The 15878-nt window shown below is 46.7% G+C and overlaps 1 protein-coding gene across 2 annotated transcripts in view; it reads left to right on the top strand.

Annotated features, from left to right (window-relative positions):
* Positions 1–15878, top strand: part of Dpysl2 (dihydropyrimidinase-like 2) — a 108178-nt gene that overhangs the window by 42377 nt on the left and 49923 nt on the right. The window contains exons 1-3 of one of the 2 annotated variants that reach the window (NM_009955.3): positions 65–335; positions 3495–3583; positions 6008–6192. In NM_009955.3, the coding sequence (NP_034085.2) occupies positions 297–335; positions 3495–3583; positions 6008–6192 (313 nt within the window). In that variant the 5' untranslated portion in view covers positions 65–296. Of the gene's footprint in view, positions 1–64; positions 336–3494; positions 3584–6007; positions 6193–15878 lie in introns of those variants that run through there. The other variant, NM_001378767.1, reaches the window with a different exon arrangement.

Raw genomic sequence — 15878 nt, 5'->3', positions numbered from 1 at the left:
TCGAGGCCGACTGGAACCAAGGCTTTTATTGCTGTAGTTTATTTCCACCCCCTTCCCTCCTGTTCTCTCTCCCTCTTTCTTTTTTCCGCCCTAGCTGGATCTGTGTTGGAGGAGAGGAAAAGAGACAGAGGATTGCATCTGTTTTGAAATCTCCTAATAGCAAGACCAGTTAAGGGATTGTACCTTTTTCCTACAAATATAAATATATATATATTTTAAACCAAGTCTTTTTTTTTCCGGCTATCTTTGCTTTAAAGCTGTCCTCTTGAGATTACTTCCTCCCGCCCCCCGGAGAGATGTCTTATCAGGGGAAGAAAAATATTCCACGCATCACGGTAAGTTTGGTACTTGAGAAAGGCGAGCAACCTTTTGTGACATAGACTATCTAAGAAATGTATTTCAAAGGCGAAGGAAAGAGACTCAACTTTTCCTTCTTGTTGCCAACGTAGGCGATGGTGGTGAAGGTGGGGGTTGGGGTTGAAGATGCAATAACAGTTATAAGGCACGCAATTTGCAAGGCATTGAAATAGGTGCGAGGATGCATGGAGGTAGCCTTGGGTAGCGCGCCAGATCCGCTGTATCTTTCATTGTCAGCACGAGATGCTGCAGCGCTGCCCGCGGGGTGCAAGCAAATGGATGCCAGATTGAATATGCATGGTCGACGCTCTGATATTGTTCTCCGACTGCGAGCGGAGAGGCTGGGATCCGGGAGCTTGGGGGTGTGGGGAGCTGGGAAAACAGATTCTCCCGTTTCTTCCGCCCCCTCCAGAAAGAGCTTTCTGGAGCCTTCCTCCTGTGAGAAAGAGCGAGTTCCAGCCCGGAGGCGTCATGACAGGGAGGGATGCTGGAAAGGGCAGGGTGAACCGGGATGATGAGGAGGGACTCAATGATGAGCAGAGAAGGGCGGGAGCTTTTTGTGGACGCGGAGGACCCGTGGAACCCTCTGGTTTGAGGCTGGGGTCTTGGCAGGGTTTCCGGCTCTCTTTTTCGTCTTTTCTGCTCCTTCCGCCACCAGGGAGGCGGCCGTGGTGGCGCATACAAAGCGGGCTGGGCGGGTGGGCGCTGGGGACAGCAGCGAGCAAGCTCGCGGAGGTAATGGCGCTGGCTGCGACTCGCGTCTCACGCAGATGGCCCGGCTGGTTCCAGACAATGATCGTGGTGGCCGAGATGCCGTCCTCTTTCAGGGCCTCCATCCCCGACAAGCACCTCTGCGAGGAATTTACGATGCTTCGGGGATGCAGAGGGTGGTGCCCTGCCCTCCCCCTCTCTTTGCATCTTTTACTGAAAAAAAAAAAATCTCACCAGTCTAATTTTCTACATCCTTGGAGATTCCAGGCAGGGAGAATCGCCAAGGAAATTCATTGTTATATAATGCTGTGCGATAGCACTGGCCAGGTTGGACCCAGGGATATGCAGATGCGAAGGCATCTCAAATAGGGAAGATGAGTTTTAAGGCGGGATTTGAGGATGAGATTTTGCTCTGCTTGTCTCTGGGACCCTGGGACCTCGGCCTCTTTTTCCTTGGTGCACAAGGACACACCCATCTGCAGTAGGAACTGTTGCCCAGAGGAGGGGGCGTGTGCCTGAGGTTTCTAGCTTGGGCTGAGTTGTTTTTAGGCGAGGGTGGGTACTAGCCTTTTCTCAAGGCACCCCACCCCCCAACCCTCGCGCGCAAATCCTCGGTACCAGATCCCAAAGGGCTGACACACCGGATGCATGTTAAATGTTCATCGCGCTGAAGGATGGCATCTGAGCAGTGGGGGTGGGGAGATTTCCAGCAAACCTCACGATTTGCTGTTTTCGTGCACGATCAAGACAAAAATCTTTTGACAGTATGGAAGGGGAAAATAGGCAACCAACAAGACTACTTTTTAAAAGAGTGCCCTCTCCATTCTTTAAAGTTATCTAGTTCTGTGCCCTAGGACCTATTAGTTCAATCCCTCTGTCACTGTGGCCAGTCTCTTATGTAAGAAGCCTTCTAGAAGGCTCTAGGTTGAACAGACTATAATTCCGACTCCCCTCCCCCGCCCGTTGGCTGGGAACTCACAGTGATGTTTTGTGACAGGTATTGCTATGAGGAAGGGGAGGTGGTAAAGAGCAGGACTTCTTGACTCCCACACCACAGCCAGTTCCCTCAGGGGAGAAAGGAGGGACCCTTGCAGGCTGAAGCCTCAGTTTCCTCACAGTCATAGAATCTTGCTCCATTCACTCCAGAGAAGTTCCAAGGCTCTGATAGCATGATATGTATGTGGGGTAGGTTTAATAAAGATTTTTTTTTTTGTTTACCCTCTCCGTGTTGATGGTTTTCAAGGGCTTTCCCAATGCCTTCACCTGAATAGATGACCCTACAGTGTAAAACTAAACTGATCTAGTTTTTCAACTTAACAGAAACAATAAACATTTTCCAAGCCCAATAATGGCTACATTTGTGCGCCACTGTATCTTGTTTTCTTTGTTCTGTAGCATTCTATGAATCTTTTAAGGAAACTCTATAGTTTCCTTTTCTTGGTAGTTGCAAAATGCAAGTGGCACTTTCTGAGATTGTACTTTGTAACCGAGTTCTGGGTTGACTCTTATCTAGATGAATGCTGTTCTGAAAAGTGCAGTGTAGGGCATGGCTCTGCTTGTACAGTTTATACCTATTCTGAAATAATAAACCTGTACATCCTCCCAGCCCGAGGTGGTGACACTGCATGCATCCCGCCCACAGTATTTTGGATAGCTGTGCATCAGAACAAAGCGTTTTTTTTTTTTTTTTTTTTTTTTTTTCATACTCTTGGCTTTTTCAGTTGGATTATCGTTATTTATTTATTTATTTATTTACTTACTTTACATAAAAGTGGACCAACCATCTGTAGTGGTATTAGACATAAAATCCCCCGCATCTCTAATTTATCATGAAGCTCTGTTTCTACCTGTTAAATGGGTGTGTGTTTTTATAGCCCCTCCCCTGCCCACTGCACTTGCTGTGATTCACCACACAGATAAATGAGGACGGAGTGGACGCGCTGAGCTGAAAACTTGTTATGGCCGATGTTCCTGTGTTTGTGTAGCATCTGCTATGACAACAGACTTTTGGTCAGTTTTCCCCGACAAAAACTTTGCCAAGACATGACTTTCCTACATGTGGGTGGAATTTTCTTTAATTAATTATTTTTTAAAAGATGAGGTTTAGCCAAATATAATTTCAGAAGGATTGTCTTCCTTTGCTGGGGTGTTCTGTAATGCCCCTTTTGTTTTGGACTCTAAGGCGTTCTTTAAAAGGTGGTTGTTTGTCAGGGGTGAGCGCTGTCAGTGCCTTCTGATGAATCAGGCAATGAACGGCTTGTCTAGCGTAGGTTCACCTTGGTTAAGGTACCTTCCAAAATCTCCTGGCTTTGAGCATCACTCTTGAATGGTAAAAAGCATGCCCTTCACCTCCCTTTCCTCGGGACTGATTGATGCTTCTCCTGCGGCAGTTATGTGTTGTGACTTGGTTCCCCTCTCTGTTACAGAGCGATCGTCTTCTGATCAAAGGTGGCAAGATTGTGAATGATGACCAGTCCTTCTATGCAGACATATACATGGAAGATGGGTTGATCAAGTAAGTACGATTCATTGCTATGTGGAGGTGTGTGTATGTGTGTGTGTGTGTGTGTGTGTGTGTGTGTGTGTATGTATGTGTATATATACATGCATTCCCCCCCCCCCTTCCCAGTGTTCCTAAGCTTCCACTTCTTTCATGTAGTAGTCTCAAGCTTTAATGACTCCAAGAGTCACTGAGCTTGGGCTGGGAATGTTGTAACATTGGTAGAATGTGCATCTGGCATCAGTCAGGCACTGCCAAGAACCAAAAAGTGACCAATTTAGCATATTTTAAGCTTGTTTTTATTGGTGGTAATTAATAAATTTGGAGATTCAGATTCGGGGAATTCGAAGTCACAGCACACACAAACACCCATGTATTATGTAATCTACTATTTTTAACAGAGGTGACCCAGCGTCCCCCTGTTGCCAGTTCATATACTTGGTTTGTGATAGGCTACACTGCAGTTATTTGGGATGGAGTACTCAGGCATAGGACATAAATGTGGAATGCAGCTGCAGCCTGTCCTGTTAAGATGTGTATCTGCTTGCTTAGTCAGGAAGGGCCACAGGACACTGAGTTAATTACCAGCACCTCAGACAAATGACTGCCTAATCTTAGAAGGATTTTAGATTTCATTTCTTTATTTGTTTAAAAAAATTTCTTGTAGATTTATTTCATGTATATGAATATGTTGCTTCTGTGTATGTATGTGCACCATGGGTGTGCCTGTTGTGCCCTTGAAAGTCAGAAGAGGGCATTGGATCCTGTGAAACAGGATGGTTGTGAGCCACCTTGTGGGTGTGGGGAATTGAACCTATGTCCTTTGGAAGAGAAGCAAGTGATCTTAATCCTTGAGCCATCTCTCCGGCCCTAAGGTTCAATTCTTGAAGTGGTTCCTAGCACAGATAAGACCACTCTGTGTTGCTTGTGCACTGGGTTCTGAGTTTGGGTATTTTGGGACTCTGGAGGGTTAATTGAACAGTGTACAACAATATCTTCATGCCTTTCCTCTGGGGACAGCTCACAGGCTCTGGAGAGAGAGAGAGCACATCTGCTCAAAGACAAACATCACAGGGAATGACATCTTGTAAATAAGCAGTGTTCATCAAACTCCAGCAGCAAGTGAGCCTGGAGAAGGGCGAGCTGGACAGGCTCTGATTGCTTGGAAGCTCATATCCTGACTTAGGAAGCCAAAATGGATCTTAGTGTTTCCATAGCTAATGCTTTCTCCATGTGTGTTTGTCTGTAACAGTCCCAGCTTTGAGCAATCACAGGCTATGACTTTCTTATTCCTTTGGCATCCCAGTCATAGGAGAGTGTGATGGGTCTGGCTGAAGGACACTGGCTTGGAATGGAACAGCCTGATGATACTATTTTTAGGATAGTTCACTTGTCTGAGAAATTCAGCTCTTCCTTTATTCATTCTTCTTTTTAAAAATTGGTGGAAAGATGTAGTAAAATTAAAAAAAAAAATTTTTTTTTTTAATAGGATGAGGAGATCTTGTCTCAAGGATAAAACTCTACAGCCGGGTGTGGTAGCACACACTTTTCAATCCCACATCTTCGGAGGTATAGGCAGGCTGTTCTCTGAGTTTGAGATTAACTTGGTCTACATAGTGAGTTCTAGGGCAGCCAGGGCTCTGAGAGAGACACTATCTCAGATACAACACAACACACAAAAACCTCACAAACAGAAAGAGCCGCCACAAGCCCCCCTTCCCCCAGTGGGTATGATGAGCGTCCCCAGCACCGCCACCATGGATGTTTGTTTTCTTACCTTTATCTGAGTCCATGAGCACCTGCTTTCCACATTGTAGTTGCTGGAATTACAGTGTTTACTTTTTCCTTTTTTTTTTTTTTTTTGCTTTTGCTCTCTCTCTCTCTATCCACTCTACCACCTCCATTTTTCCCACATTGAAAAGGAAAAATAGGGCAAACAGATGTTGGGAGAGAGAGTCAGCTCTAGAGTGAGTTGTTATTGGAAAACTAGCCGAATGGGGGTTGTCGGGAGATGGCGGAGCGAATGTTATGCAAGTGTTTTGGGGCTTTGTCATTATTCAATCTTAGAGGTTTCTGATAACTTGGCATTGAATGGGGAATTTGCTGCCTCGTGTAAGTTACCGTTGGGTTTAGTCCAGGTGGGCTAGGAACTCACTCTGTAGCCAAGGCTGACCTTGAACTAGATATAATTCTCATGTCAGCCTTTCAAGCGCTGGGATTATATGAGCCCCTGTGCCTAGCTTCCTAGTTCATTCTGCATGAAGGTGAGAATGAGGATGAGGAGTGGGCGGGGGCTCCCATGAAAGATTAGAGTAACAACCCAAAAAGCACTCGTCGTGCAGGGAAGGTATGCTTACAGTTTAATGAAAACAGATTGTCAGATCCAATTTGGTTCCACATTTCCCTGGCACCTCTCTCTCACCAACTCTGCTTTCTTAGGCAAATAGGAGAAAACCTGATTGTACCAGGAGGGGTGAAGACCATCGAAGCCCACTCCAGAATGGTGATTCCCGGAGGGATTGACGTGCATACTCGCTTCCAGATGCCTGACCAGGGAATGACATCCGCTGATGACTTCTTCCAGGGAACCAAGGCGGCCCTGGCCGGGGGAACCACCATGATCAGTAAGACTTGGGCGCCATCAGTTTTAACCTGGATTCAGGGCAGTCTGAAAATGAGCCTGTGACACTAGAATCTTCCCTTGGGTGAACGGAGCAGAGGTTTGATCTACCCAATAAGGAGACCACAGAGAGTGAACTGTCTTTATTTCCTTAGCCTTACTTTCTCCTAAGCTTTGTTCCTGCAGTTGAACGTGATGGTGAGCTTCTACGAAAAGGTAGAGGATGAGAGGAGGCCTAGCTGCTTGATTGTCTTTGACACTTTTGTCCTCCTTGACCTCAAAATGTGTCTGGGTTATGAAAGTATGGCATTTGAAGTCATAAATATTAGATTATAAAACTTATAAGGATTCTTCTCAGAATGAAGATAGAATAGGGAAGAATTTTCTGTTTTTTTTTTTCTTTTGTTTGTTTGTTTTTTCTTTTTCTTTTTTTTTTTCAGACAAGGTCTTAAGTAGCCCAGGCTGGCCTCAATCCCTCTGTATTATACCTGAGGTTTGTTCCTGATCTTCATGTCCCTGCCTCCCAAATGCTGGGGTGATAGGCATATGCCACCACACTCAGACGCAATGGCGTGTTCGACTGAAACCTCTATTCCAATGACAGGGAGGTCCATCAAGGGAGTACTATTCTATTCTGCTCTGGACACTGAATGAGATGGGCTACTGTGCTGGGAACAAGACCCACTGATATGCTTTGTCTGTGAGATAGGAAAGCTGTAGGCACCCACAGTGGTGTGCTTTTATGGCGTCCCTCTCAGGGTTTTGTGTTCTTGATTCAACCAAGTCTAAAGTGTATTCGCCAGACAAGGCAGCTGTGTTCAGAGCTTGCTTGTGAGTGGTTTGAGTCCAGCAAGCCTTTTGACTGGTGGGCTGGGGGAGGTGAAGGAGCTGCACAGTGGCCTAGCAGAGTCCTTTGTTAGAAAGGGACGTTGTCCAAAGACGTCCAAAGAAAGAACTGACGTTGTCAGTTCTCTGTGTCATGGAGGGAAAGTTTAGCGGGGTTGGGACCAACACTGAAAGAGCCCCACAGTTTGTGCTTTTTGAGGCCTGTCTTCCTGGGTGTTTTTTCAGTGATGACTGTGGCTTTGGGGGTCTCATCATTTTCCTGAAACCAGAGGCGTAATGTCCTGTGGCTCCTGCATTTTAAATTAGAACCAGCTCCCTGTTGTTCCTATCATCCTGGTTTTCAGTCTGAAGTGTTGGGGACAGCCCTCTGTTCCCAGACAGATCCTCCAGGGGTGGTTCTTGCCGCTCTGCCTTGGGAGTGACGTTCTTGGGAGAGCCTTTCATGGATAGCCCCATCTTGGCTTGCTGGTCTCTTTGGCTTCTTGGCATCCCACTGACTGAGCGGTCACTTCCTGATCCCTCCCCATTTTTTTTTTCTGAGTGAACCAAAAGAAATCCAGACCACTCTAATATCAGATAGAAAGGCCAAATCAGGGTGGTAACCAGCCTTGAGTTGAAGTGGACACCAAGGAGGCCTGTGCTGTGGCCTCTGTGGATTAGCATTCCACAGACAACATTTTCCCAGGGAGTGGTCGGTTACAATAAGCATTGCCATGCCTCTGTGACAGGAAAGTACCCTTCACTAGGAATCAGGAGTCTAGGGATCTGGTCTCTTCTCAGCATGAACTTGCTGGGCATTAGATCTCATCTGTACAGTAAGTATTTACATAGCTAATACTTTCTTCTCATTCCCACACTTAACAATGCAATATATATATATATACACACACATATACACACACGCACACACACACATATATACATATACACACTCATATATACATATATGCAAATATATTTATATAAATATACTTATTTATATATAAGCTATATATAAATATATATAAACATAATTATGTATCTATTTTCCTGTAGCCACCTGTACTTTGTTCTGCAGGTGCAGAAGGGCTTGTTTCCTCTCAGACTTATTGGGAAGCCAGAGGAGGGCCTGGCATGCATTACCTATCACTTCCTCCTGTCTCTGCCATTGCTCCTTCACTCCTTGCACTTGGTCTGAGCTTCAGCTCCAGTCTGCTGGAACTTGTGCCTTCCCATCCCTCCCCTGCTGCAGGCCATATCCCTTCTTGCTACCCTGACGTCCCTTTGGCCGTCTCACTCCCTTACTCAGTACCTGTGGGCTTCTCATTCCTTCCCTGGGTGGAGGCACCGTCCCTTACGATGATCACTATGGGGAGAGGGCACAACAGCTGGCTCTGTCTTTTGGTATGGCATGTGATAGCGCCAGTTTGGGTTTAAGATGCAGTCCATTTGGCTTAATAGCAAGGGGGCTCGATGAACGAACAGATGAACGAACAACCTCATGGAACAAGGGCCAAGCCTATCTCTCAGCAGTAGAACTTGCATATTTGAGGTCCTGAGTTTGAATCACAGGTTGTAAAACCTGGGTAGAGCCACACCTTATGAAAGGTGGAAAGGGAAAGACAGAGGGTAATCAGGTGATATGGTGTGCTCCGAGCTGTCACACCCAGCCTCTGTCAAATTTTGTAGTTTGTGAAAAAATGCCAGTGACTCATGAAAAACTTCATCATGGTTGCTGATGAGGACAGGATACTCAGCAGCCCACTGCCTTTCCCCTGGAGAGGAGCTGTAATGTGCAGGTGAGAAATCGAGATTATTTCCCCTGTATTCTGCTTGCTGGGTGCACATACATTCTTCTTGGCTTAAGTGTGTGGCCAAAGCTTGCTCTGCAGGGCAGGGGCATAGCTTCAAGGAACTCAGGGCACACTTCTTTAAAGAGCCCCCTAGCTTCCTGGATACACATTGAGCCAGAAGGGAAGGCTTTGGGTGTTTTCAGTTGATGAGCCTCTGGCTGTTGTAGAAACGGCAGCTGGGTGAACTGCTACAAAGACTGCCCACCCCGTCTCCCTCTCCTCCTCTCACCTCCTCTAATCCCTGTCAGCTGCACAGGGGGGTGAATCTTCACCTCTCTCCTTGCTGGCTTTGGTTTTTCTGTCCCTGGAGGCTCTGTTTCCATCTGGCAAGGCTCTACTTGCTGAAGAAGATGCAGCCGAATGTTACAGTGTAAAGAAGGTGACATATCACCAGATTACTAGCAGAACATGTCATTACCATAAAGCCAAGCTCCTCTTGGGCTTTACACAATGGGACCTTTGTGAGGGACCCAGAGGAGGGTGGTAGGGTGCCCTTTGCCCTTTCTGTCCAGGGATGGGTGGGCAGAGACACCAGACATAATCAGCTGGTGGCATCCAGACTGGCCCCACAGTCGTGGTGGTTGGTGGCTGGAGGTGGCTGCTTGTGTGGGTGACTGGAATGCTGCTTTAGAGAAATGGGGATTGGTTCTACGACCCCCACAAGGATACTAAAATTTGAGAGCACGCAAGTCTCTTATGTAAGAATGGCATAGTATTTACATGTCTCCTACACACAACTTCCTGGAGACTTGGAATAACCTCTAAATTATTCCTAATGCCTGATAACAATATAAATGCTGGAGGAAATTGTTGTCCAGCTGTGTTATTTCAGGGTGTGTCCTAGTTTGCTTTCCTGTGGCTGTGATAAACACGATGACCAGAAGCATCTTGTGGAGGAAAGGGTTTAAGTCAACTTATGCTTCCAGGTCACAGTCCATCTTCGAGAGAAGTCAGGACAGCAACTCAAGCAGAAACTCTGGGGGAATACTGCTTACTGCTCCTTCTGCCTCGCGCTTAACTGACTTTCTTATACAGCCCAGGCCTGCCTGCTTAGGGATGGTGCTGCCCACAGTGGGCGGGGCCCTCTCACGTTGATCATTGGCCACAGGCCAATCTGATGGAGGCAATTCTCCAGTTGAGGTTCTGTCTCCCCAGGGGACTCTGTGTTGTCAAGTTTGCAACAAAATAACCAGCACAGGACTTGATGACAAGAAAAGTCCACACATGTTCAGTAAGATGAAATAAAAGGAAAAAAAAATGGACCCGGGATTAGTTGATTTATCAGATTTACTACGTGAATACAGAGCACAGTTGAGCTCTCCGAAGCCCGTGCTGGCTTCTCAGGACAAATCTCCAAGGACAGAAGTTACTGTGCTGACCTAAGTTCAAGGCTTTTCCTGGAGGTGTGGAACCTGGGCACAGTGCACCCCGGTGACTCCTCTGCTGTGTCTCCAGTGCCCAATTCCAGAGCACTGCCTCATGGTTACGCTGGCTTGGTTCCCAGAGTCTCCTTGGATCTTCAGGAGTTCTAGTGCATGTTGCTCTATTTCCACATTTGCTTTCTGTTCCTGTCGTTTGACCCCAGCCCTCTGTGGCTGGAATCTTTCTCTCCAGGCTTTGCTCTTGCTGTCTCTTTTCTCTGAATCCTTCAGTGGTCCCCTCAGAGAACACAACCCAAGTTATCTGCAATGTGGTGCTAACCTGCTACCCAGCCTCCACTCCCATGGTTTTTTTTTTTTTTTTTTTTTTTTTGGTTTTTCGAGACAGGCTTTCTCTGTATAGCCCTGGCTGTCCTGGATCTCCCGCTGTAGACCAGGCTGGCCTGGAACTCAGAAATCCACCTGCCTCTGCATCCCAAGTACTGGGATTAAAGGCAAGCATCACCACTGCCCGGCTCCCATTGACTTCTTGATTGTCCTCTCGTCTGCCTATGAGAATCCTTACTCCCTCTGAGGTTCAGCATCGGTGCCCTCTGCCTGCAGTCTATAACTTCTTTGAATCCTGGCAAAAGATGGGCTTTTATCTCATCCTTTGTGACACTTAGTTTCTTGTGGTGTGTCTTTTGAGACCTTTTGTTTTGTTTTCAAGTTTCCCACCCAACCAGTGTCAGTGCTAAGAGGGATGGATGAGAGCTGGCTGGCTAGCTGGCTGAATAAATAAAAGAAAACTCAAAGGAGCCTTGATTTGAGTGATGCTGTGTGACTGAGCCAGGTGTGTTTCAAAGACACCCGCCTGTCTTGTGCTCACTATGATGACAGAGGCTGCTCTAGCCACACAAACCACCCACCACCAATACCAGTGCCATGCTCAGCTCTGCCAGCAGTTGGGGAGAGCCCAGAGCTCAGGCGTGTAAGCCTGTGGTTGTGGACTAGGCAGGCTCTTTCCCTGACCTGTTCTTGGGTAAGTGCTCATGATGGTCTGCATAGCAAAGAGAGCTTGCTTTCTGAGGACTGTAGCTGTAGGAGAAGTCACATGACCCTAGAGACCCTGCTGGACCCTTTGGGCTTGTCCTAGGCCTCTTGGTGGATGGAGGAAACTTGAGAGGACGTGGCTCAGGAGTGCCACTGTGGTACATCCGTTGCTTGTCATTTGTTCATCCATGTGGCATTCGGGTTTGCTCCCCGCCAGTGGCAAGCCTACGTGTGAACACACAGTGTAAGCTGGCTGTGTCTGTAATAGATACTTTGATTATTCCCTTTGTAGGGCTCATTTGACTCTGGTTAGAAAGTGTTTAGAGAACACCCAACCACATCACACTGAAGTTTCCAAGTCCAGGACTAAAGTTGTCACCACAGAATCTGCCTGTGGTCTGATTTAGAAAAGCCACGCTATCCAATGGACTGTCCGAGTGGGTGCACCCTGCCCACCCCCACCCCCACCCCCCAGCTTCTTATCTCTCCCAAGCCTCACATGGATTAAGTCACACCATTCACCTAAGGACATGAAGGCCTTTTCTAGACCTGCTCAGGTGTCATTGGGTGGCTGGATTGGAAGGTTTTGTCCATGGCTGGGCCAATCACTTGCTATCTGTTGCTGAGGACAATAGGGAGACGTGTCCTGGAGGAGAGCAGAGGTCTTCCCAATGGTCCAGAAATCATGTCTGCAATGGATTCTCTCTTGAAGGAGCCCTGGCTGTCTCTCTTGTATCCTCTTTTTGAGCTGGCAGACATAGCCTTAAGGGTCAATCAATCCGGCTTAGGAAGGGATGGTCTCCATCTCCTGAAACGTCCCCCTCCTCCTGGATCCCAGTCTCTGCTCTGTTCCTGGGGCTTGACACAGACCTGGGAGAGTCTCAGCTCTGAGATGCTTCCAGAACTCCCCAGTTTTCCCCAGAGTTTTCAGACTGTTGGGAACTTTCCATCCGTCCCGTTAGTGAGAGTGAACTCCAGAAGAACAACAGCAGGAGAACAGCACTTCCTCTGGCTTCTGTATTGGTGACTTTTCAGTCACTATAATAAAATACCATGACCAGTGTAACGTACAGGAGGAACGGCTTATTTTGTTTTATGGGCCCAGAGAAATAAGCGTTCATTATAGCGGTGAGGCCTGGCAGCAAGCAAGCATGGTGGCAGGAGAAAGAAACTACTCAGCCATCAGCGCAAAGCAGAGAGCAAATGAAGTGGCCTGAGGATTTTAGAAGGGAGGGAGGGAAGGAGGGAAGGGGGGAGAGAAAGAGAGAAAGAGAGAGAGAGAGAGAGAGAGAGAGAGAGAGAGAGAGAGAGAGAGGGAGAGAGAGAGAAAGAGAGCTGCTCATGCAGGATACACACACACACACACACACACACACACACACAGACAATAAGTGGTACATAATACTTAAAAAACAAAACTGAGTGCCTTGGGGCATGGTGGGCCAGGAGATGTGTTGTTTTCCTCCTGGTTGATAGCTCTGTCCTAAGTCACTCCCTTACGGTTCTTTACCTCTTTGAGCAGCCAGTTTTTTTTTTTGTTTTGTTTTTTGTTTTGTTTTGTTTTGTTTTGTTTTTGTTTTTTCTACTTCTTCCCTTATTTCTTTGGGCTTTGAGGGCTCTGTCTCAGATTTGCTGCCGTTGTTGGGTGAAGCCACTCATTCAGATTCTTTGCCATTAGTCAGCCTCACTGCCGTGGTTAATGATAAAGGGGGATTCTGGGGAGTAGAGATTAGGGTTCTTTCTGGTTAACCCATTTGGGAGGCAGCCCTTTTACAATGTGACTGAATGTTCCCCTAATGATAGAGCGGATGCTGCCTGAAGTGGGGTCGTGGTGGCCCAGGCCTCTCCAGCAAAGAGAATTTTGCAGTGATCTCTGGACAAAATTAAAGAGTCTGACTGCACATTCAGACCCCCTGGGGAGTGGTTTTTTTTTTTTTTTAAATACTGCAGACACAGAATCTTCTGGTGAAGTGGACTGAATGAATATAAGTTCACACAGGTCTCTAGAAGCCAGAGGTTCCCTCTGGGCTCTGTTTCCTGCTCTGCCCTCTTCTCTTTGCAAGAGGAGGGGCTTCACTGCTATGGCCTGGTTGGGGGTGTGGCTTGCATAGCCAGTGCCTCAAGAATCTTGGGAAACAACTGGAAAGGAGCCTCCGGATTCAGTTTGCTGTCCTTGGTGTCTAAAAGGTTTCACTTGGCTCCTTCCCCAGCACTGGTTAGGATAGGGAGTGAGTGGGAAAGTGAGTGGGTGGGAACTGGGATAAGAGGAGCACGTGGCAGAAGTACCTTGGCTGGCTTGGTGACTGCCATCTCCAGCTCCGTGGGCCACCCGTTGTGCTGCGTTTCTGCAGTCTTAGATTGACTGAGTCGTGTTTATGACCTAGTCTCCCTCTAATGATAGGTCAGAGCTGGAGTCCTTGCTTGTGGGGAGCCTGCGTGCAAGGAATCAAATGATCTTGGTAATGACATAGAATCAGGGTACTCCGGGCAACCATTGAGATCTGTCCTAGCTCCGCTCTTGTGGCTAGGAGGAACTCACTGGCCACTTCAGAGGATGAGCTTCATGTGACAGGCAGTATCAGGAGAGCACCAAGAACCAGCTCTGAGCTGGTTTTCCCATGTGCTACTTACTCGACGTTTGGAAGCCACCATCCTAATGTCTTTCCAGGTAGCAATTTTACATCTGTGAGAATGGCTAGGTTGTTCTCTCACGCTTATGTACAGAATAAGTGAGATTTGTGCATTTTTAAAAACATGCTATTTACAAATGGTTGCTGTGATGTTTCTGGTGTGTGTGACTCTCATGTAGTTTATCCATCTTCATCTGTTAGTCTACCCAGTGTCTCTCAGCTATGTATTCTTAGCAATCCACGTCTACCTATTACCTGCCTATATTTATCATCTATCTTTTTTCTGTAATCTATAAGTTGTCTATAATATATATCTGCCACTTATCTTTATCTATCTATCTATCTATCTATCTATCTATCTATCTATCTATCTAACCTAAGTATCTATGTATATATGTATGTATGTATGTATGTATGTATGTATGTATGTATCTGCCATCTGTTGAATCTATTGGGAAATATCTCTCTCTCTCTCTCTCACACACACACACACACACACACACACACACACACACACACACACACACCTACTTACCTACTACCCTGGGCTATTATGACAAAATATCATATGGGGCAGTTTATAAACCACAGAAATCTACTTCTCAGAGTTGTGGATGCTGGGGAGTACAGCATCAAGACATGAGAAAATGTGATGTCTTGTGAGGGCCTGTTTTATGAGTTATAGACACTGTGCCCTCACATGGTGGAAATTGTTGGGGGGTAGTTATGGCAGCGTTAGCAGTTCTATGATCACTTCCTAAAGCCCCGCCTCCTAATGCTATCCTCCTAGGGGTGGGATTTCAACATAAGAAATTTGGGGGGGGGGCACTACTCTTCTCCAGGTCATAGCTCAGTCTGTGACCCATCCATCTATCTCCTGTCTGTCTTTTATCTATTCATCTCTTTTAATTAATCTGTCACATATGCATCGATCTACTGTGTTTATTGGCATCTCTGTAATTTACTGTAGTATTAAATGTGTCTGTACCTATTTATAATCTATTGAATTACCCATCCGTGTGTCTTGTCTGTCATTCATCGAAACTGTCTCTCCCATCAGTCATCTGTCTGTCTCTTCCGAATGGAGGATGCAGTCACCTACTGCCTGAATGTGTGCTGAGACACAGTATTTGATAAGATCAGGAAGAGTTCAAAGTCTGTTTTGTGGCGAAGCCTATGTAAAGCAGTTCCTCTTGGCTTTGTAGATGTAAATTTGTGCCCAGGACACTTTCCTCACTGGATCTCAGTTGTCTTTGGAAATCCAAGAAGGCCAGTGCTGCGCCTCTTCTGAGCTGCTGTGCACACTGAGCCCTGTGGTTTTCATGGTGGACCTGTTACCTGGTCTGTATCTTAGTGTCCATTTCGCCATGAGCTGGTACTAGCATCCTCTGCTCCACCCTCCTGTCCTGTAACTTGGTGAGGATCCTAGGATACAGTCCCGAGTCTTTCTTCTGCCAGCCTTAGTGACAGATCCTTTCCAGTGGGTATTTTGGCTAAGGAACCATTTAGTCATATAGTGCCTACAACTCAGGGAAGTGGGCTTGGGAAGGGCCTGACAGAAAGCAGAGCTCTGTCTCTTCTGGGTGGACACTGCGGGCTGTGTCTTCCTGTCTCATAGCATCAAACCAGAGGATGACATCATGGCTCCCATGGTGCCGTGAGTGGCTGGTTCCGGAAGGTGCTATAGCAGACACCTCTACTGTTCTTCTTTAGCTGGTAGTTGTTACTATCATTATTTATTCTGCACCTTAATTCATTATCAATACAAATCATAACAGATAAAGCCAGGCTGAATACAGCCACTATTAAACCTGGGAGGGAAAGAAGGTTTCTCTTCAGGGTTTGAACTGGGGACCTGATAGGAAGTCACAGCTTAAGTAAGGAGTCTTGGTTGTGTGTTGGGTCATTTTGTGCAACTCCGTGGAACATCTCTAAGGACAAACATTTAAGGTCCTGTCTGATGGATGCACT

The sequence above is a fragment of the Mus musculus genome, chromosome 14, assembly GCF_000001635.26.
Source record: "Mus musculus strain C57BL/6J chromosome 14, GRCm38.p6 C57BL/6J".
NCBI lineage: Eukaryota > Metazoa > Chordata > Mammalia > Rodentia > Muridae > Mus > Mus musculus.
The sequence above is the reverse complement of the archived record's forward strand: the minus strand, read 5'-3'. Positions and strand labels throughout refer to the sequence as shown.